We start from the raw sequence: 23,149 nt of genomic DNA, 5'->3' as shown, positions 1-23,149 counted from the left end.
ATGTTATTAAAATTATTTTAAACCATGAGGTATTACTTGACATGTTGTTAAAATGATTTTAAAACCATAGTATCTCACTTGTTCTAGGTGTTAATATTATTTTTACCTTCTATTACATATGAAAAGTTATATAAAACATATACTAAGAAGAATTAGGTGCACCGAAATGTTCAAAAAGAATTTAATGATTTATTTTTTAATTTTTATTAATGTGTATGTTAATGTATGTTTGTGAGTGTATGTCATGTGTACCCATGCAGGCCAGAAGAGGGCGCAGATACCCTGGATCTGGAGTTAGAAGTACATGTGAACCACCCAGTATAGATGCTGGGAACAAAACTCAGGTCCTCTGGAAGAGCAGGAAGTACTCTTAACCACTGAGCCATCTCTATAGCCCCTCACAAAGTATTTAAATCTTTAATATAGATTCAAGAGATTGTACTTACAATAAAAAACATGCATTGAAAGAAAATTTAAAAAAGAGATTGTGCTAGGCGTGGTGGCACACGTCTTTAATCCCAGGACTCCGGAGGCAGAGGGAGGCAGATCTCTGTGAGTTAAAGGCCAGCCTGGTCTACATAGTGAGTTCCAGGCCAGCTGGGGCTACAGGGAGACCCTGTCTCAAAAAGACCAAAAAATAATAATAATAAATAAAAAATAAATTCAATCAATCAATCAATCAAGGAAGAAGAAAAGAGTACATGAAGTTATCAGAAAAAAGTGATGGGGAAATATGGGAAGAGTTGGAGGGGAGGAAGTGGGCATGGATTTGATCAAAACACCTTATATGCATATATGAAATTCTCAATAAATTATTTTTTTAAAAAGGCCTAGCACATAAAATACATTCAAATGTAATTAAGTGTACAAATATAAATTTTCTACCAAAATGGATCTAAATGTTAAAAGTGCAAATTTTTTTTTGGTCTTTTTGAGACAGGGTCTCCCTGTAGCCCCAGCTGTCCTAGAACTCACTATGTAGACCAGGCTGGCCTTTAACTCACAGAGATCTGCCTCCCTCTGCCTCCGGAGTCCTGGGATTAAAGACGTGTGCCACCACGCCTAGCACAATCTCTTTTTTAAATTTTCTTTCAATGCATGTTTTTTATTGTAAGTACAATCTCTTGAATCTATATTAAAGATTTAAATACTTTGTGAGGGGCTATAGAGATGGCTCAGTGGTTAAGAGTACTTCCTGCTCTTCCAGAGGACCTGAGTTTTGTTCCCAGCATCTATACTGGGTGGTTCACATGTACTTCTAACTCCAGATCCAGGGTATCTGCGCCCTCTTCTGGCCTGCATGGGTACACATGACATACACTCACAAACATACATTAACATACACATTAATAAAAATTAAAAAATAAATCATTAAATTCTTTTTGAACATTTCGGTGCACCTAATTCTTCTTAGTATATGTTTTATATAACTTTTCATATGTAATAGAAGGTAAAAATAATATTAACACCTAGAACAAGTGAGATACTATGGTTTTAAAATCATTTTAACAACATGTCAAGTAATACCTCATGGTTTAAAATAATTTTAATAACATGCTGACACGTATGTCCCTAAGATCTTCATATAAAGTCAATCTCCAGAGTTAAAAAATACTAAATACTTTTCCTATGAGGGTTGTTCTTATCTATCCTGTTCTCTATTTAGTTTCTGGAGTTCTTTTCCTGATACTATAAAATTTTTTTTCAAAGTGCATTATCTTATATCATCCTAGGAGATGAATACTTAAGAATTTGAAGCATATTAGTCAAGCACAATAGCACATACCTATAACCTCAGGACTTGACAGCTGGAAGTAGGAGGATCAGGTATTCAAGATCAACCTGAGCTATACAGCAAGTTCAAGGCCAACCTGAACTACATGAGACTCTGTCTTTTAAAAAAATCTGGAGTACATTCTTCCAGATCTACTTTCCTACAAAGGCTGACATACATTATTGCATATTAATGGGTGAGTCAAGTCGATGACTTGAGCTTTATTTTTTTTAAATATTTTTTCCATTTTATTACTCTTTGTTTTAAAACTCTTTTTAAAAAAAAGACAGGGTCTCAGGCTGGGCGTGGAGGAGCATGCCTTTAATCCCAGCACTAGGGAGGCAGAGGCAGATGGATCTTTGTGAGTTTGAGGCCAGCCTGGTCTACATAATGAGTTCCAGGACAGCGGGACAGCGGGAGCTACAGGGAGACCCATCTCAGACAAAAAAAAAAAAAAAGACAGGGTCTCACTGTGCACCCCTGGCTGGTCTGGAACTGGCTATGTAGACAAGACTAGCCTTAAACTCAGAGACTGACCTGCCTCTGCTTCCCAAATGCTAGGATTAAAGGGATGAACCACCAAACCCAACTATTTTAAAAGTTTTAAACTCTCATTTTAGTTGCCTTAGATTTTTAATATTTTATTTTTGTTTTGAGACAGGGTCTCCCTGTAGCCCCAGCTGGCCTAGAACTCACTATGCAGACCAGGCTAGCCTTGAACTCACAGAGATCCACCAGAACCCAGGGCCTTGTGTTTCCTAGGCAAGGGCTATACCACTGAGCTAAATCCCCAAACCCCTTAAACTCTCATTTAAAAAAAATTATTTTATGTGTATGATTGTTTGTCTGCATGTATGTGCACTAAACATGTGCAATGCCTGCAGAGGCCAGAAGAAGGCATTGGATCCCCTGGAACTGGAGTTAATGACAGTTTTAACTTCCACGTGGGTGCTGGGAACTGAACCTGGGAACCTGGGTCCTCTGCAAGATCAACTAGTGCTATTAACTGATAAGTCATCTCTCCAGCCCCTTAACTCACTCTCTCTCTCTCTCTCTCTCTCTCTCTCTCTCTCTCTCTCTCTCTTTTTTTTTTTTTCTTTTTGAGAGAGTCTCTCTCTCTCTCTCTCTCTCTCTCTCTCTCTCTCTCTCTTTTTTCTTTTGTCTTTTTGAGACAGGGTCTCCCTGTAGCCCAGCTGTCCGGGAACTCACTGTGTAGACCAGACTGGCCTTGATCTCACAGAGATCCACCTGCCTGTCTCCCAAGTGCTGGGATCAAAGGCGTGGGCCACCATACCCAGCTTAACTCTCATTTTTAATTGCATCCTTGGCTACTAGGTGAAATTGAACATTTTCAGTATTTTTTTTTCTTGTAAATTGCCTACATTCTTTGTATGGATATTTACTGAGGTCTAGTGATTTTACCACCAATTGCCGTATCTATTTAGAGGCTGAGTGTATGAATCTTTCGCAATTTTTTCTTTTCCTTTTTTTTTTTTTTTTGGTCTTTTTCAGACAGGGTCACCCTGCAGCCCAAGCTGAGATCCGCCTGCCTCTGCCTCCCTAGTGCTGGGACTAAAAGTGCATGCCAACACCCATGTATGCCAGCTGCAATTTTTTTGCATATTTTAATTGCATCTTTTAAGGAGTAAACAAGTAGATGCTGGACTCATTATCACTAAAACAAAATACTTTGGAGGGACATAATTTGATATGAATGTTTCTATGCATTTTGGGTTTAGAATTTCAAGTATCATTTATTACTAAAATCTATGACACAAAATAATTTCAATGACATTTAATCCCTGATAACATTATTGGTTTTGGTTTAATTATTTAAAAATGGTCATATATTGCCGGGTGTGGTGGTATACGCCTTTAATTCCAGCACTTGGGGGGCAGAGGTAGGCGGATCTCTGAGTTCAAGGCCAGCCTGGTCTACATAGTGGGTTCTAGATCAGCTAGGGCTACAGGGAGACCTTGTCTCAAAAAAGACAAAAAAAAAAAAAAAAAAAAAAAAAGGTCATATAATTACATTCTTTTTTAAATTTTTTAGATGTTTTAATTAGCATATAATAAATCTTAAATTACATTTTATGTATTTATTCAGTGGGGGGGCACATGTGCCATAGCATACATGTGGAAATCAGAGTGTGTGTGGGAATTAGCTTTCTCCTTCCACAATGTAGAACCCAGAGATTGAACTCAAGTTGTCAGGCTTGGCAGCAAGCACCTTTACCCACTGGGCCATCTCTCTGGCCCCTTAGTAGTATATTACTTACTGAGATCTGCTTGTCTCTGCCTTCCAAGTGTTGGGATTCAAGGCGTGTGCCACCATGCCCAGCCTTTATTTATTATTTTTATTTTATGTGTATGAGTGTATTGCCTGCATGTATGTGAGTGCACCTGTGTTGTGAAATGCTGCAGAGGTCAGAAGAGGGCTTTGGATTCCCCTGGGACTGGAGTTAAGGACAGTTTGTAGCGTCATGTGGGTGCTGGGAATCAAACCTGGGTCCTTTGAAAAAGCAATCAGTGCTCTTAACTACTGAGCCATCTCTCCAGCCCCAGGAATATATATATACTTTTACATCTTTTTCAAAAAATATTAGGCCAGGTGTGGCAGGCAGATCTCTGTGAGTTCAAGGCTAGCCTGGTCTACATAGTGAGTTCCAGGCCAGCTGGGGCTACAGGGAGACCCTGTCTCAAAAAGACCAAAAATATACATATATATATATGCTGGGCTTGGTGGCACACACCTGTACGTCCCAGCACCTGGGAGGCAGAGGCAGGCAGATCTCTGTGAGTTCAAGGCCATCCTGGTTTACATAGTGAGTTCCAGGCCAGTTGGGGCTACAGGGAGACCCTGTTTCAAAAAGACATTTAAAAATTTTAGTTATTATTTTTATTTTATATGTATGTGTATACTGCCTGCATGTATGTAACGCACCCAGGTAGCACAATACTTTTACATCTTTTACAAATTTTTATTAATTTTGAAAGAAATGAAAGGGTGGACTACAGAGTTGGCTCAGTAATTAAGAGCACTGGCTGCAGGGCTGGAGAGATGGCCCAGTAACTGAAAGTACTGACTGCCCTGGCAGATGACGTGGGTTCAATTCCCAGCACTCATATGGCAACTAATAACCATTCATAGCTCCAGTTCCAGGGGATGTGACTCCCTCTTCTGAACTCCATGGGCACTGCACAACACAGATACATTTACAGACATGCAGGCAATACACCCATGCTCATAAAATAGAAAATAGTTTTTTCTTTTCTTGGACTTTTTGAATCAGGGTCTCTCCCCTGTTTCCAACTGGTCTGGAACTCACTTATGTAGACCAGGCTGGCCTCACAGAGCTCCACCTGCCTCTAACTCTCAAGTGCTGGGACTACAGGCATGCACCACCACAACCGGCAAAAGAAAAAAAATTTTTAAAGGAGCACTTACTGCTCTTGTAGGGGATCCAGGTTCGATTTCCAGCACCCACATGGCAGCTAACAAACGTCTGTAACTCCAGTTCTAGGGGATACAATGCCCTCTTCTGACCTCCAAGATACGTTTACATACATGCAGGCAATATACTTGTACACATAAAATTAAAAAAAATAAAATATTTTCTAAAAAAAGAAATGAAAGGGACTAATGGATAAGTAATAGCAACCCAGTCCAGCCCTTTGAAGGAAGGAAGGAAATTCTATTTGGTTTCTTCCCTCCTAGAGAAAGCCCCTCCTTTACCCTGCCTCCTTCTCACTGTCAAGAGAGGCATGCAAAAAATTCAGTACTTGCAAAGTTTAGGGAAAAAATTGAATAGTTGGTCAACAAAGTTACTGCAAATAAATACATCAAGTACAGAAAAAAAATACATAAGTATTTCTTGAGTACATCTACAAAAGTGCAAGAGACAGAGGTAGCATATTTCAGAATACCTCTTAGGGTTAGACAAAGCACTTTCTATTGAATATTGACAAACACACAAAATTATCTTGAAGGGTCAGTTAGATGGTTCAGCAGGTCAAAAAAGGCACTTGCCACCAAGCCTAATGCCCTGAGTTCAATTCTGACACTCACATGGTGGGAGGAGAGAACTGATTCCCTCAAACTGACCTCTGATCACAAGTGTTATGGTGCATATATAGACACAAATAAGTAAATAAATTTAATAATAAAATTACCTTGCAAATAATCTGCCAGGTCTCCACCATTGCAATACTGGTAGGTAAAAGAAAAGGTAATTAATGTCAAAAGTATTTAAAAACACTCCTCTTGTGATTAAAATGACGAATTTTATGCTGTTTTTTAAAACACACACACACACACACACACACACACACACACACACACACAAAGAGGGCCTTCAAAATGGCTTAGCAGGTCAAGGGGCTAAACCTGATGACCAGAGTTGGAACCCCAGGACCCACTTGACGGAAAGAGAGAACCAGTTCTCAAAAGTTATCTTCTGACCTCCACACCTGTACCTACACATACAGAGACACACACACAAAATAATATTTTAAAAAAGAAAATTAAAATAAGAACAGTGATTCAAACTTCAATTTGACCCCTTCTGTTAATTTTAATTTTTAAAATTGTTTGTAAATATAATTTTAAAACATTATAATTACATAATGAAAAACATAAATTTTGTGTTCCTTATAAAGTAGAATCTCATCATTAAATCAGCCTTTTAAATTTAATTAATATTTACTGACAATACTTGTATAATACCTACCTCCATCACCAGAAAGACAGAGTTGGGTAATTCCTAAAATGTAAACATAAATATCACAGAAAATTTTAAACACTGTTTGAAAATGAAAGTTAATAAAATATACTTGTTCATTATGCCATGCGTGGTGGTGCACGCCTTTAATCCCAGCACTCAGGAGGCAGAGGCAAGTTGAGCTCTGTGAATTCAAGGTCAGCCTTGTCTACACAGTGAGTTCCAGGACAGCTGGGGCTACAGGGAGACCCTGTCTCAAAAAGACCAAAAAAAAATTATATATATATATATATATATGTTCATTATTAAATTAATAAACCCACAAAAATCCATCAGAAAGTGAAATTTAAATTCTCAGGCAAGAAGTTTTTTTTCACTTCCCAGCACTGCTGGGGATAGAACCCAGGGCCTTGGTATGCCAAGCAAGACCTCTACCACTAATCTGTACCCCCAGCTCTGTAATTCTCAGCCCGATCTTTTTAGCAACCCCTCAAATAGCACTAAGGCCGTAATCACATTCACTTCTGTCTACATCTACAGAGAATACTAAAAACAAACAGTTCACCTTTTGGTTGTGAATGATGTAAAGCAGTAAGATAAGACTGTGAGCCAGGCGTAGTGCACATGCTTATATTACCAGCACTCAGAAGCCAAAGGCAGGAGTTCCACAAGCTTGAGGCTAGCCTGGTCAACAAAGCATGACCCTGTCTCAAACCAAGCAAGTAACCAACCAAGCTAAATAAATGATAAAGTCACCATTTGTGAAAAGGAAGGCACTTAGGGAAGTGCTTCCATTTGAAAAGTTGGAGTTGGGTAGCAAAATAGCTTATGGTCCTTACTAGCAACACTAGATACACAATCTTGTTTCTGAAACACATGACTAAGATGAACAGGCTTTTTATTTTGTTTTAAATATTTTATTATTTTTATTTTATGTGTATGAGTGTATTGCCTACATGTATGTGAGTGCACCCATGTCGTGCAATACCGCAGAGGTCAGAAGAGGGCTTTGGATTCCTCTAAACTGGAGTTAAGGACGGTTCATAGCTGCCATGTGGGTGCTGGGAATCGAATCCAGGTCCTCTGCAAGAGTAGTCAGTGCTCTTAACCACCAAGTCATCTCTCCAGCTCCAGGGTTTTTTTGTTGTTTTTTAAAAATGTTTATTTAGGACAGTCACATTTTCAATAAATTGTTGGCAAAAGGAAGATGTTACACAAAGATATGTCTTAAGATTTTAGGGAAAAAAAAATTTTTTTTTTTGGTCTTTTTGAGACAGAGTCTCCCTGTAGCCCCAGCTGGCCTGGAACTCATTCTGTAGACCAAGCTGGCCTCGAACTCACAGATATCTGCCTGCCTCTGCCTCCTGAGTGCTGGGATTAAAGGCATGTGTCACCAGGCCTGGATAATTTGAGTATTTTTTACAGTCCTTCAAATTTACACAGTTTCAAGTCTGTTGCTTAGGTTAATAATTCAAAGACAGAGTAGCGGACAATTTTTTATTGTTGTTTTGACAATGTTTTTTTCAAATATTATTTATTATTTTTATTTTATGTGTATGCGTGTATTGCCTGCATATAGGTAAGTGCACCCATGTTGTACAATGCCCAGAGGTCAGAAGAGGCTGTTGGATCCCCTGGGACTGGAGTTACAGACAGTTGTTAGCTGCCATGTGGGTGCTGGGATTCGAAACCGGGTCTTCTGCAAGAACAACCAGTGTTCTTAACTGCTGAGCCATCCAGCCCAACACATTTTATAATGCAAAATAATTTTAAACTGGAGTTTCCTGTGGCTTAACTTAAGCCTCTGCTTAAATTTAAATGTGATTAAAAATACAGCACTTCACCAGTAGCTCTTCACTTTACCAAGACCCTAAATTTAGGGACAAACAGCAGAAAGGTGGCCAAGCCTGGCAATGGTGGCACATGCCTTTAATCCTAGCACTCGGGAGGCAGAGGCAGGCGGATCTCGTGAGTTCAAGGCCAGCCTGGTCTACATAGTGAGTTCCAGGACAGTTGGGCCTACAGGGAGACCCTGTCTCAAAAAAGACCAAAAATAAAAATAAAGTTGAACAATAATGCCTCAAATCACTGTTACTTAATTGTATACTATAACTACTGCAGAGAAAGAGACCTGAAGGTAAGAGGCAGTTCAACAGCCATATATAACTTCTGCCTCCTCAACCGACAAGGTCAAATTGCCATTTTGATAGTAACAATTGTAGAGGGAGACATAACTAAGTTTTCTTCGTCTATTCACTCACTCATTCAATAAATAATGAAATAAAATGTTCTAACTTTCTTGACCTTTCATGCAAACCTTCCTTTGTTCTCATTCAAAACAGTGAAGATCTGCCCAGATCCAGTCATTCTTTGCCTTAACAATCCCTCCTTACAAACGCTGAACATTTTTTTAATGTAGTACTTAAATAATCTGAAAGATGAGTAGCTACAAAAGGCAAGAAAATGCTAATTGGGAGAAAAAGTTTGTTTTCAACAAAACTAATCAAGACAACCTACAGACAAGCTAAAACTCATGACACATGTGCACTGGAGAACTTAAGAAAGAACTTCTAGAATCAGAAAGAATGAGGCCCAAGTCATCTGTTAAGTCAGACCATCAAAAGAGTTTACCATTGCTACACACATACAGTATTTCTGATCCTCATCCAATATTCTTCCCCAATGCAGTAACAAAACTGAAGTTACAGAAATTTCATTCTATCATTCTCCTACTCAAACTCCTTAATCACTAAGAAAAACTTATTTTAAAAAAGGATACTATGAATAATTATGCTAATATGTAAAACTTTACATGAACACAAGACTACTAGAAATAGAGCTCAGTGGTAGAATGCAAAAAGGCTCATAACAGCTATTAAGAAACTTAAGTATAATTAAAAACTTTGCCACAATGAAATTCTCACGTTCTTTGTGTGTCTGTCTGTGTGTGTCTTTTTTTTGAAGCAGGGTCTCCCTGTAGCCCCAGCTGTCCTGGAACTCACTATGTAGACCAGGCTGGCCTTGAACTCACAGAGATCCGCCTGCCTCTGCCTCCCGAGTGCTAGGACTACAGACATGCACCACCATGCCCAGCTTTTTTTTGTTTTTTTTTCAGTTTTGTTTTGAGACAGGTTCTCTAGTCCCAGCTGTTCTGGAACTCCCTATACCTCCCAAGTGCTGAAATTAAAGGTGTGTGCCATGATGCCAGGCTCTGCATATTTGTCTTTTGAGACAGGGTCTCACTGTGTAACTCTGGCTGGTCTGGGACTCACTATGGCAATCAGGCTGGTCTTGAACTTACAGAAATCCTCTTATCTCTGCCTCCTGAGTACTATGATTACAAAACATGCATCACACCAGCCTCAAGTTTCAATGTAATCTTAATAAAAACCCTAGGACATTTTGTGTGTATGGAGATTGGCAAGTTTATGGAGGCTAGAGAGATGGCTCAGCAGTTAAGAGCACTGGCTGCTTTTCCAGAGGACCTGGGTTCAAATCCCAGCACCGACATAGTGGCTAACAACTGTCCGTAACTCCAGTTCCAGGGGATTTGACGGCCTCTTCTGTCCTCTATGGGCATTGTTATGTCATAGGTGCACTTACCTACATGCAGGCAATACACACATACACATAAAATAAAAATAATAAAGCTGGGTGTGGTGGTGCACATCTTTAATCCTAGCAGAGGCAGGCTCCCTCTAACTTTGAGGTCAGCGTGATCTAAATAGGGAATTCAAAGCCAGCTGGGGCTACAAGGAGACCCTGTCCCAAAAAGACCAAAATATTATTTTTAAATTGGCAAGTTTATTCTAGAATTTATATAGAAATGCAAAAGGCCAAGAATAAATAATATACAAGAAAAAAAACTGAAGGGCTTATACCATTAAGTACCAGGCTTAACTACAGCAAAAAAAAAAAAAGTATAGCACAAGATCAGGGACAGAAAAGGACCTTCATATATATGACCACTCATTTTTCTTTTAAGGATTTTTTTTTTGGTCTTTTTGAGACAGGGTCTCCCTGTAGCTCCAGCTGTCCTGGAACTCACTATGTAGACCAGGCTGGCCTTGAACTCAGAGATCCGCCTGCCTCTGCCTCCCGAGTGCTGGGATTAAAAGCGTGAGCCACTACACCCAACTATGACCACTCATTTTTTAAAAACATTTATTTTTATTTTTTAGTATGAGTGTATTGCCTGCATGTAGGTAAGTACACCCGTGTCATGCAATGCCCATGGAGGACAGAAGAGGCCGTCAGATCCCCTGGAACTGGAGTTACGGACAGTTGTTAGCAGCCATGTGGGTGCTAGGATTTGAACCCGGATGACGACTTGTTTATAACAAAGGAGACAGAGAAAAGGAGTGTCTCTTTAAGGGCAATGGGTCAACTACTCCCCATGCCTGCATACATACCACTCAGGAGGTACAGACTGAAGGATCAAAAGTTCAAAGCCAGCTTCAGCTATATGGTAAGACCCTATCTCAAAAACAAAAACAAAAAACAAGCGAGTCTTGACTTCTTCCTCATGTCACATTAAGAAAAAAATCACTTATAGGCGGATTACAGAGCTATATGGGAATGATAAAACTGAAGATTTAGGGGAAAAAATAGTACAGTATCTTCATGACTCAGAGTGAGCATAAACTTTTAAAATATGACAAAAACACACTAAAAGGAAAAAAACAGTAAAAATTAAATTATTGTTCACTAAAATAAACCAGTAATGAGACACACTGACGTCTTCAATATCAGACTGAATCAGAAAAACTGACACAAATTTGAGGTCAGCCTGGGCTATGTGGTAAGTTCCAGGATGGCCTGGGATACATAAAGAGACTCTGTCTTAAAAAAAAACTTTTTTAAAGACAGATTTTTGTGTGTTGTCTATATCTGTGTGAGTGTATGCACATGTGGCAAGGGTACACATGCCTATGCACGTGTGCAAAGCCACAAGGGTGTACTGGATATTCTCTTCTATTACTCTCAACCTATTCCTTTCAGACAGGGTCTCTCCTTGAACCTGGGACTCATACTTTCTGGGCTAGGCTAGAAGCCAACAAGTCCAGTGATCCTTCTGCCTCCTCAGAGTTGGGGTTAGAGGTGTGCACCACCATGTCCAGCTATAACAAGCACTTTTAACCACTAAGGGATTTCTCTAGTTCACCCCTGCCTAAATTTAAACCTTGACTAAGGAGCTGAGCAAACAAGCACTTTAGCTGGTTAAAGCGCTTGCAAGAATGAGGCCTTAAGTTTGATCCCCAGAACCCATATAAGTTAGATGCCTGCAATCCTAGCACTGGAGAGGCAGACACAAGAGCCTTCAGGCCAGTCTAGCTTAACTGGTGAGCTGAACACCAATGAGAGATGTCTCAAAGGAGGTGGATGGCATTCCTTAGGATGATACCCGAGATCGTCCTCTTGCCTCACATATGTACACATGTACACACACAAACCACTTGGACTAAACATAAAAAAGGCAAGTATGAATGTGAGATAAATCATTTACGGGCCTAGAGAGATGGCTCAGAGATGGAGAGCACTTGCTGCTCTTGTAGAGAACCTGAGTTTGGTTCCCAGCACCCACATCTGGCTACCTACAACCACCTATAACTCCAGTTCCAGGGGACCCAATGCTTCTTTTGGTCTCTGCAAGCATCCACATGTAAGTGTGCATACCCATACACAGACAAACACACACATACACATACATATACACATAATTAAAAAAATAATAAAAATAGAATTTCAGCACTCAGGAGACTGAGAGATAAAAGCCACAAAGTCCCACATACTCTGCCCTACTGGACATAAAAGGAGAGGATGAACACTGATCCCTGACATGGGGCTGGGGAGCATCAGCCTGCCAGGCCTGCACTACTGCAGGAGCATGCCCACTTTGGAAAAGGGCACCTTCTCCACTTGAGTAGCCAGCAGCTCACTGGCAAAAGGCAATGGCTTCTAGGTTGAGAAAGTTGACTTGCATCTTGACCTCCACATTGATCCCGTGACAGGTCTTGAGGAAGTCCTCAAAGGTGATGCCCAAGTACACCTGAGCTGCCTTCTTCATGGCTCCATGTGTGATGGAGCTGGCAACGGAACTCACCAATTCTCTTTCCACCTGCCGGTTCCCTGACAGCAGGTCCTCCATCTTCTGATACTCCTGCCAGGTGATGAGGCTGCAGCAATCTTCATTGCACATGTAGAAAAGAAAGCTAATTTTCTCATTGCATTACAGCTCCACCTCCTCTGGGTCCATAGTGGACCTGAGGGGCTTGAAGTAGGTGAAGATGGTCAAGAAGTCCTTGAAGTGAATTTCCCCCACCTAGCCACTGGTCCCCTTGGCAGGTTCCTGTTTTCAAAAAAGGCAAGGATGATTTTGGAATAGATCAGGTTGAGATCTAGGTCCAGGATGTTGTCGAAGTTCTCCAGGCAAATGGTGGGCTGGTCTCCACTCGGCTGCAGAAACCTCTGGTGCATCTGCTTGATCTGGTTCCAGGAGAAACTGATCTTGGTCCCAAAGGCCTGCTAGAGCTGGGCCACCGAGAAGTCAGTGGCACTCTGCAGCTCTCATACCTCCCTTGTGGAAGACTAGCCAGTGTTCATGGTGCCCAGTGGAGCAAGCTGACCCCAGCTACTCATCGGTGGTCCCGCCTGGGATCCAAGGAGGGGCTGCACCTGGTCTGGGTATTCTATTCAGTAGGTAGTCAAGGCAGCCTCTGTTAGGTCAGGCCCTTGTCACAGTCCTAGATGGGTCTGTCCTTTCCAAGTTCACTAGAACTAAGCATATTTTAACATCTACTTCATGTGAAAATCTATCTTTAGTTTTCCTAGGGCCTCTAGGAAAGCACAAAGATTTGCCCCTTTGCCTTATAAAAAACAACAACAACAACAACAAAAAACCCCAACTAGAAATTACTATTAAAATTTTTATTTAGCCCAGCATGGTGGCACACACCTTTAATCCCAGCACTTGAGAGGCAGAGGCAGGCAGATCTCTGTGAGTTTGAGGCCAGCCTGGTCTACAGAGTGAGTTCCAGTTCAGCTGGGGCTACAGGAAGACCTTGTTTCAAAAAGACCAAAAAAAAAAAAAAGTGATAATTTAAATGTGGTTGCATACACAAAAAAAATATTATATAGCGCTCCAGAATTTAATTAACTCTAAACAACTTTGACATTGTCTATACTTATAATACACACACACACCCCAAAACAAAAAGCTAACAAGAGAAAGATGTTTGGTCATTCTAGGCTGGCTATATATAAGTAATTTGTTAATAAACAATCCATGAAGGAATGGACTAAGCAAAGACTTGTATTATAATACTTGCTATTTTAATTTTTTTAAAAATCTTTTGCAGACAGGGTCACCCTGTAGCTTGCTATGTAAACCAAGCAAGTCTTGATCTCACAGAGACCTCCCTGCCTCTGCTTCCCAGTGCTGGCATTAAAGGTATTTGCCACCACACCTGGCCTCTATTTGAATGCTTTATGCAAGGCATCACATTGTTATTCAATAAATATGAGTTGAGTGGCCAGGTGTGGTGGCTCATGCCTTGAATCCCAGCACTTGGAAGACAGAGACAGGTGGATCTGAGTGAGTTCAAGGCCAGCCTGGTCTACACAGTGAGTTCCAGGACAGCTGGGGCTACAGGGAGACCCTGTCTCAAAAAAAAAGACCCCCCCCCAAAAAAAATGTTTGACAGACTGGAGAGATGGCTCAGCAGTTAAGAGCACTAGCTCTTCTTGCAGAAGACCCAGGTTCAAATTCCAGCACCCACATGGTGGCTAATAACCATCCTTTACTCCAGTTCCAGGGGATCTGACACCCTCTTCTGTCCTCTGTGGGTATTGCATGACACGGGTGTACTTACACACATGCAGGCATAACACTCATACAAATAAAAATAAATAAATAGGCCGGGCATGGTGGTGCATGCCTTTAATCCCAGCACTTGGGTGGGGGGCAGAGGCAGGCAGATCTCTGTGAGTTCAAGGCCAGCCTGGTCTACATAGTGAGTTCCAGGATAGCTGGGGCTACAGGGAGCTGTCTCAAAAAGACCAAAAAGAAAGAAGAAAGAAAGAAAATTTTAGGGTTACCTCTTCAAGGGGGGGATATGAGAGCAGCAAAAAGCTCCATTAAAAAAAAGGGAGGAAGGAAGGAAGAGAGAGAAAGAAAGAAAGAGAAAGAAAGAAAGAAAGAAAGGTTTGAAAAATTGAGTACGCAAAGGAGCTTTAATTTACATAGGTTTTGTATTTTGATATTTATCATATTAGAAATTTAAACAAAATTGAAGATATTTGTTAACTGATTATGAAATAAAGCATTCAATGTTAACATAAAAAAATACTACTAATAATAAAAACAGATCAAATGAGACAGCATTTGGGGAAACTAAAAGTAAACTTTGCCATTTCCCAATATGCTACCATTGAATTACTTGGATCAACATAACCAGAACTGCCTTCATTAAAATGAATTCTTCAGAGCAAGTTCTAGGTCAGGTGAGGCTACAAGGTGACCCTGTCTCCAATAGATAAAAAAAACGATAAAGTTTTTCTTCTCAGATAAAGAATAAAGAAGAAATTCAATAAATGTTTTTATAAAGGATGTGGAATGCCTAATATCCACTCATTAAATAAAAAGAAGCCTTTAATATAAGCCAAAACCCATGTTGTTGATTCAGATACATATAAAGAAGCAAAGGGAAAGATGAATGGGTTATTATTTCTGTGGGTGTACATGCATACAGACTTGAAATAGAATGCTATCAGGGTATCTAGGTTATTCCAATCTCTATATGTTACTGTGTTTCAAAGTTTAAGGCTCAAAATCATTCTTTTTTTTTTTTTTTTTTTTTTTTTTTTTGTTTTTTTAAAGGTGTTTTGAGTTGCAAGCTGGCCTGGAACTCACTATGTAGACCAGGTGGCCTTGAACTCACAGAGAACCACATGCCTCTGCCTCCCAAGTGCTAGGACTACAGGTGTGCACCACCATGTCCGGCTTAAAATCATTCTTTTAGTAAAATGCTTATTTAGAAAAAAAATTTTTTTTTGGTCTTTTTGAGACAGGGTCTCCCTGTAGCCCCAGCTGACCTGGAACTCACTCTGTGGACCAGGACAGAGATCTGCCTGCCTCTGCCTCCCAAGTGCTGGGATTAAAGGCATGCGCCACTACGCCCAGCTATAAAATATTTTTTAAGACTTCTAAGAAATAATAAAAGACAACCTGATGGCTAAACAAGCAAGAAACTTCCATAGGAATTCCAAAAAGGTATTTAGGGCAATCTAGACTCTATGAACCCTTGTCTCAAAAAAAAAAAAAAGTCATAATTGGCAGGCTGGAAAGATGGCTCAGTGGTTAAGAGCACACATTGCTCTTGCAGAGGAACTGATTCAGTTCCCACCTCATGGCACTTCACAGCTTCTTGTAACTCCAGTTCCAGAGAATCTGATGCCCTCTTCCTGGCTTCTGCAAGCTCTTGCATGTACTTGGCACAAATAACTCATACAGGCACATATACACATACATACACACATAAAACTTTTTTTTAATCATGATGCATTTTTTTTCTTGCTATACCAAAAATTATCAAGAGATGGCTATTTTATCCAGATCACTGATAATAATGCAGATAATACAATATACCTAAATGGCAATGATTATCTCATACCCAGGGCACTCAAGACTTATCTTTGAAAAACAGACATGACTTCACTCTCCTGTTGTGAACTGTCCTTAGAATAAAGATCACATCTGGCCCCAGCTAACCTCTCCAGCATCACTGGCTCTCTCATTCCTGTAATCTGATCACAACAGTCTTCTTCCTGATCCTCAAACTCAATGATTCTTCTTGTCTGTGGCCTTCAGAGAAGGCTTCAACTCGAGATACTTACTTGCTGTTTCCCCCCAGTCCCTAGCTCAGTCCTCCTGACCCCTATGTTCTCATTTGTTTCCTCCAAATCTCTGCAGCAGTTCACGTACAGCATTTGACACACAATTAGTAACTATCTGCTCAATGTCATCTTCCCTATTAAGCCAAAAGCAAGAACCACTTCTATTTTGTTCACCACTATATCTCATTAGCTAGCTGCAGAAATACCAATCACAAAGAAATCAGTAACAAACACACCAGAAGCAGCAAAGAACAGTGAAGTCAAATAAATAACAAAGGGCAAGTAAATAAGATGGTTCATATTTATGAAATAAAAATTTTTAAGCTTCAAATATTTTCCTGTAAGATCTGTCAAAGTGGGGGAGGACTACTGCTCAAACTACCTTTTAGAAGACAACACAATCTTTGACCAACAAATTCCAACCCAAGAAAAATAGCATAGAAACTCCATGAAACTAAATAAAGAGGGCTGGGAATGTATCTCAATGATAGAGCACTTGTTGAGCATGTGGAAGGCCCGAGGCTCAATTCCCAAAACCACTAAATTTAAAAGAGGGTGGTTAAAAAATAAGCGAAGCTGTATGCACACAAGTATCTGCAACACTGTTTAAGTGTTTTTTAAGGGACTAGAGATAGGGCTCAGTAGTTAAAGAGCATTTACTGTTCTTGCAGAGGACATAAGTTTGGTTTCCAGCACCCATGTCAGGTGGCTCACAACCACCTGTAACTCCAGCTCCAGAAGGACTTGATGCTTCTACACTTACATGTATGTACCCACACTCAGACACATAATTAAAAAATAAAGGCTGGGCATGGTGGCACATGCCTTTAATTCCAGCACTCAGGAGGCAGAGACAGGCAACTCTCTGTTGAGTTCCAGACCAGGCTGGTCTACATGGGGAGTCCAAGGCAGTGACACTCTGTCTCAAAATATATTTTTTAATTTAATATAAACATTTGTCCCTATAGTTCTGTATTGATAATGCAGTTATTCAAGATACATTACATCTAATAAAACAAGTTGTAAAGCTGGGCATAATGGCACACACTTGCACTCCTATCACTTGGGAGACAGAAGCAAGAAGAGCTTGAGTTTAAGACTAGTCAGGGACACAAAATAAGATTGTCTCAAAATATTAAATAAATAGTGAACTGAGGAGATGGTTCAGTTGGTAAAGTACCTTGCAGGCACAAGGACCTGGGTTCAATCCCAGAACTGACAAGGCACACACTGTAATCCCAGCACTGAAGAGGCAGAGACTGGTGGGGCCTGTTGCCTAAGGAGTCTAGCCTACTTGCTAAAGTCTTGGTGAAACTTTGTTTCAGGAAAAAAAAAAAAAAAAAAAAAAGGTGGATGCTTGAGGAACAAAACCCAAAATTTTTCTCTGGTGCATGCACACACACACACATCAATAAACTTCCCACAATAAAAAGTATAATAACTGGGGCTGGAGAGATGGCTCAGCGATTAAGAGCACAGAGGAGCTGGGTTCAATTCCCAGCACCCACATGGCGGCTACAAACCATCCTTTACTCCAGTTCCAGGGGAGTCCGAAGCCCTCTTCTGACCTCTGCGGCACTGCATGACACAGGCGCACTCACATACGTGCAGGCAATACACTCATACACATAAAATAAAAATAATAAATAAGCCAGGCGTGGTGGCACATGCTTTTAATCCCAGCACTCGGGAGGCAGAGGCAGGTGGATCTCTGTGAGTTCAAGGCCAGCCTGGTCTACATACTGAGTTCCAGGCCAGCTGGGGCTACAGGGAGACCCTGTCTCAAAAAGACCAATAATAATAATAATAATAATAATAATAATAAATATAAATTTAAAGAAAGTATAGTAACTAAGTATTAGCAGTTTGTTTTTTTTTTAATAAAAGGAATACATCAAGCTGGGCTTGGTAGTACATGCCTTTAATCCCAGCACTCACTCAGGAGGTAGAGGCAGGCAGATCTCTATGAGTTCAAGGCCAGCCTGGTCTACATAGTGAGTTCTAGGCCAGCTGGGGCTACAGGAAGACCCTGTCTCAAAAAGACCAAAAAGAACCTATCCCCCACAACCCCCTGCGAAAAAAAGGGCACCACATGCCTGTGGAGACTAGAAGAGGACATCAGATCCCCTGGAACTGGAGTTGTGGACAGCCAATAGTCACCAGGTGGGTGCTGGGACCTGAACCCCAGTCATCTGCAAAGACAATCAGTGCTCTTAACCACTGAGCCATTACTCCAGCCCTGAAAACTAATTTTTGCAATGTCAAAAGACATTTAGGGGCAATGAGGGACTGGGATAGATCACTAATTAGCTTGTGAAGCACTGTATTTGAACCCTAGCACAGGGAATAAGGAAAGGAAGGAATTAAAGAAAAGGAATGGGGGCTGAAGAGATGGCTCAGAGGTTAAGAACACTGGTTTTTCTTGCAGAAGACCTGGGTTCGAATCCACATTGCACCCACATAGCAGCTAACAACTGTAACTCCAGTCAAGGGAGTCTCTTCTGTCCTCCGTGGGCATTGCATGACACGGGTGCACTTACCTACAATGCAGGCAATACATATATACACATAAAAATAATAAATAGCCAGGCATGGTGGCGCATGCTTTTAGTCCCAGCACTCAGGAGGCAGAGGCAGGCGGATCTCTGTGAGTTCAAGGCCAGCCTGGTCTACATAGTGAGTTCCAGGCCAGCTAGGGCTACGGAGAAACCCTGTCTCAAAAAGACAAAAAATAAATAAATAATTTTAAAAAAAGAAGAAGGAATGGGGGCTCTCATGAATGATGCTCTCAGTGGTTAAGAGCATGGACCTTACAGAGGACCCGGGTTCAATTCCCAGCACCCACATGTGGACTGCTCTTACAGAGGACCCAGGTTCAATTCCTAGCACCCACAAGGCCACTAACAACTGTTCCTAACTATAGTTCTAGGGGATCCAACACCCTCCATGGGCATTGCACAACACAGATGCACTTACACATATGCAGGCAATTCACTCATACACACAAAATAAAAATAATAAATAAAGGCTGGGCATGGTGGCGCACACCTTTGGGATCCCAGCACTCAGGAGGCAGAGGCAGGTGGATCTCTGTGAGTTCAAGGCCAGCCTGGTCTACATAGTGAGGTCTAGGACAGCTGGCGCTACAGGGAGACCCTGTCTCAAAAAGACCAATAAATAAATAAATAAATAAATAAATAACAAATGAGCACTGCATGACACAGGTGCACCTACCTACATGTAGGCAATACACTCATACACATAAAGTAAAATAAATAAATAAAATTTTTTAAAAAGGAATGAAGGAAAAAAAGTTCTGAGTTTATAAAGGCACATACAGGCTATGCAGATGGCTCACTAGGTAAAGGTGCCTGTTACCAAGCCTGATGATTTCAGTTTGATCCCTGCAATCCACTTGTTGGAAAGTGAGAACTTTTAAACTGATGATCAGTAAAAATAATGTTCATGTTGATAAAAGTATAACACTAGTAGCATACTATTCCCCCTTTACAATCAGAATCAAGGAAGCAAATCTAAAAATGTTAAGTCAAGACTTGGTAGCCAAAGACTCAATACCATATTTATTTGGAGTATTTAAGTTTATTTTATACCTAAGTCCCAGAAGTATACAATGTACAAATAAAACATTTGAATGCCACCATCTTGAAATGAATGACTATTTGGTAACTCAAGTGTTTTGGGGTTGGTTTTTTTTGGTCTTTTTGAGACAGGGTCTCCCTGTAGCCCCAGCTGGCATAGAACTCACTATGTAGACCAGGCTGGCCTTGAACTCACAGAGATCCACCTGCCTCTACCTCCCAAGTGCTGGGATTAAAGGCCTGTGCCACCACACCCAGCTTGGTAACTCAAGTTTTTTTTATATTACTTCTAATGCTATCTTACTCTACAACCAAAGTTGGTACTTAGAAATACTTAAAAATTTTTTTTTATTTATAATTTTTATTTTATGTCTATGCGTGTATCGCCTGCATGTAGGTAAGTGCACCTGTGTCGCCCAAGGAGGTCAGAAGAGGCTGTCCGATCCCCTGGGACTGGAGTTACAGACAGTTGTTAGCTGTCATGTGGGTGCTGGGATTCAAACCCAGGTCTTCTGGAAAAACAACCAGTGTTAACCACTGCGCAATCTCTCCAGCCCCTAAAAATACTTTTCATTCTGATAGAAAAGAAATCTAAGTATACTCTAGTCTAAAAGCAAAACCTGCTTTGAAACTGCCAGGGTTTTCTGTACTTCTCTAAGAATGGGAAGTTGAGAGTTAATATTATTTAACAATTTTTGTACTAGGCACTGACTTGTGCCACTTGGTGCCCTCTATCCATACAGAGTAAGACAAACTACACAAACAGCTCTGAGGAGAATGGACATTTCAACTAGGGATTGTGAGATGAGTTTAGTTTTGATTTTAGTATTTTTCCCCCTTTCTATATCGCTCTGAATTTCACAAATGAAGGAATAGATTACACGCACTCAAACAGATAATAAAATACACCCACAACATTCTTATTTTCTGTACATGCATGTTTACACTGCAGATTTGAGGGGAGGACAATCACACTCCATAATAAAAACTTTTAAACTGTGCATGCTATTTGTTCCAAATCTCAAAGTCAAAGACATTTTCAGAAGCTTTACAATATTGTTACAGTATTTTTCTGTAAAAGGAAATTTTTAATTTTTTAACATGGGTTCAGTTAAATATTTTGTGGTATGATATGACCAAATGAATAATGACATCATTAAAAACTACATGTAGGCCAGGCATGGTGGCGGCATGCCTTTAATCCCAGCACTCAGGAGGCAGAGGCAGGCGGATCTCTGTGAGTTCAAGGCCAGCCTGGTCTACATAGTGAGTTCCAGGACAGCTTGGGCTACTGGGAGACCCTGTCTCAAAAAGACCAAAAAAACTACATGTAGAGCTGGGCGTGGTGGTGCACACCTTTAATCGCAGCACTTGGGAGGCAGAGGCACGTGGATCTCTATGAGTTTGAGGCCAGCCTGGTCTATATATCAAGTTCCAGGCCAGCTGGGGCTATAGGGAGACCCTGTCTCAAAAAGACCAAAAAAAAAAAAAAAAAAAAAAAAAAAAAAAAAAAGTACATGTAGAGCCCCACATGGTTTCACACCTTTAATCCCAGGACTCCAGGCAGAGGTAGGTAGATCTCTGAGTTTGAAGCCAGCCTGGTCTACATAGCAAGTCTCAGGCCAGTCAGGGCTATACAGTGAGACCCTGTATTAGAGTACAGAAATTTGGTGGGGGGGATTAAGAATGCGGAATGCAGATACAGAAGAGGATTTAAATATGACCAAAATATACTGTATGAAATTCACAAAAATAATTTTTTTTAGAGTACATATAAAAGAGTCTATTTTGCCTCACCTCACTAACACTAAGAACAACTGAGATCAAGAACTTTGTTTATTGCTTAATTTCTATCACTCAGCACAATGCCTGGTGTATGGTAGCCACTCAAAATTTTGCAAAATGAATGAACCTGAATATAGTTGAGTACAGAAAAATTTTAGCAATAACTTAAATCAGAATCACGTAACAGTCCATTTACTTTACTGTAATTCAACTATCCAGACGAAGCAAAGCAGTAAAAAGAAATGGAAGTTGTACATACTGGTCTTCTCTGGAGAGAGCACTTTAAGTAGGACCTGCTGTTCTTTCCGTAGGTTTTAGTCTTCATGGCTCTCACACAGTGAACACACTAGAGTATGTAAATCAGAACTATTTTTTTGTCTTTTTGAGACAGGGTCTCTCTGCAGCCCCAGCTAGCCTGGAACTTCTTATATAGACCAAGCTGGTCTTGATCTCACAGAGATCTGCCTGCCTCTGCCTCAGCTTCCTGAGTGCTGGGACACCAAGCACTGCCAAAACTCTCACAGTAGCTGGCCTTGAACTCAAAGAAATCCACCTGCCTCTGCCTTCAGAGTGCTGAGATTAAAGATGTGCAACACCACACCTAGTCTCTACCTAATTGTTAAATAGACCACCATAGTCTTTTCCTATTTTTGACAGAAATGTTAAATTTGGTATACGTCTTCAGTTAACCTAAAACAGTACCACCCCACAAAGCATTATCAACTGTTAATAAATTTGCTCGTTCAAAGCCAGGCGTGGTGGTGCACGCCTGTAGTCCTAGCACTCGGGAGGCAGAGGCAGGCACATCTCTGTGAGATCGAGGCCAGCCTGGTCTACATAGTGAGTTCCAGGTCAGCTGAGGCTGCAGGGAGACCCTTTCTCAAAAAGGCAATAAATAAATAAAAATAAATAAATAAATTAATTTACTTGTTCAATACATTATTTATTTTAGCTTATTGCTCTATGATATTTAAATTTTTGTTTCTTGGGCAAGATGGCTCAATAGGTAAAGGTTGCCACTTAGCCTGATAACCTGAGTTCAGTCCCAGGGACCCATGTAGTAGAAGGAGAGACCTGACCCCTCTGACTTCCATATGCCCACCATGGCATGCATGCACCCACACACATACACAATACACACACACACACAAAAAATAAATAAATGTAATTTTTAAAATTAAAAAATTTATTAATATAACAAGTCTTTTCAACAAGAATTAAGACAAATTAATATTTCCATTAAAATTTATTTATATTTGCATGAAATAGACCTTTAAAAGCTTTGTAAAAATCCAGGGCTGGAGAGATGGCTCAGCGGTTAAGAACACTGACTGTTCTTGCAGAAGACCTGGATTCAAATCCCAGCACCCACATGG

The 23,149-nt window shown here is 40.5% G+C and overlaps 1 protein-coding gene and 1 pseudogene across 3 annotated transcripts in view; both read right to left on the bottom strand.

Annotated features, from left to right (window-relative positions):
• The window catches only part of Ulk2 (unc-51 like autophagy activating kinase 2), a 112,641-nt gene that overhangs the window by 86,143 nt on the left and 3,349 nt on the right, over positions 1 to 23,149 (bottom strand). For all 3 annotated transcript variants that reach the window (XM_017795870.2, XM_017795826.2, XM_017795835.2), the window contains exons 4-5: positions 6,505 to 6,537; positions 5,948 to 5,984 (exon numbers count right to left, since the gene is read on the bottom strand). In XM_017795870.2, the coding sequence (XP_017651359.1) occupies positions 5,948 to 5,984; positions 6,505 to 6,537 (70 nt within the window). The remainder of the gene's footprint in view (positions 1 to 5,947; positions 5,985 to 6,504; positions 6,538 to 23,149) is intronic.
• Positions 12,407 to 15,980, bottom strand: LOC103728694 (annotated as a pseudogene).

The sequence above is a fragment of the Nannospalax galili genome, unplaced genomic scaffold (genome assembly GCF_000622305.1).
Source record: "Nannospalax galili isolate Female #2095 unplaced genomic scaffold, S.galili_v1.0 scaffold530, whole genome shotgun sequence".
NCBI classification, from domain to species: domain Eukaryota; kingdom Metazoa; phylum Chordata; class Mammalia; order Rodentia; family Spalacidae; genus Nannospalax; species Nannospalax galili.
Note: the sequence above shows the minus strand (reverse complement) of the source record. Positions and strands in the feature narration are given on the sequence as shown.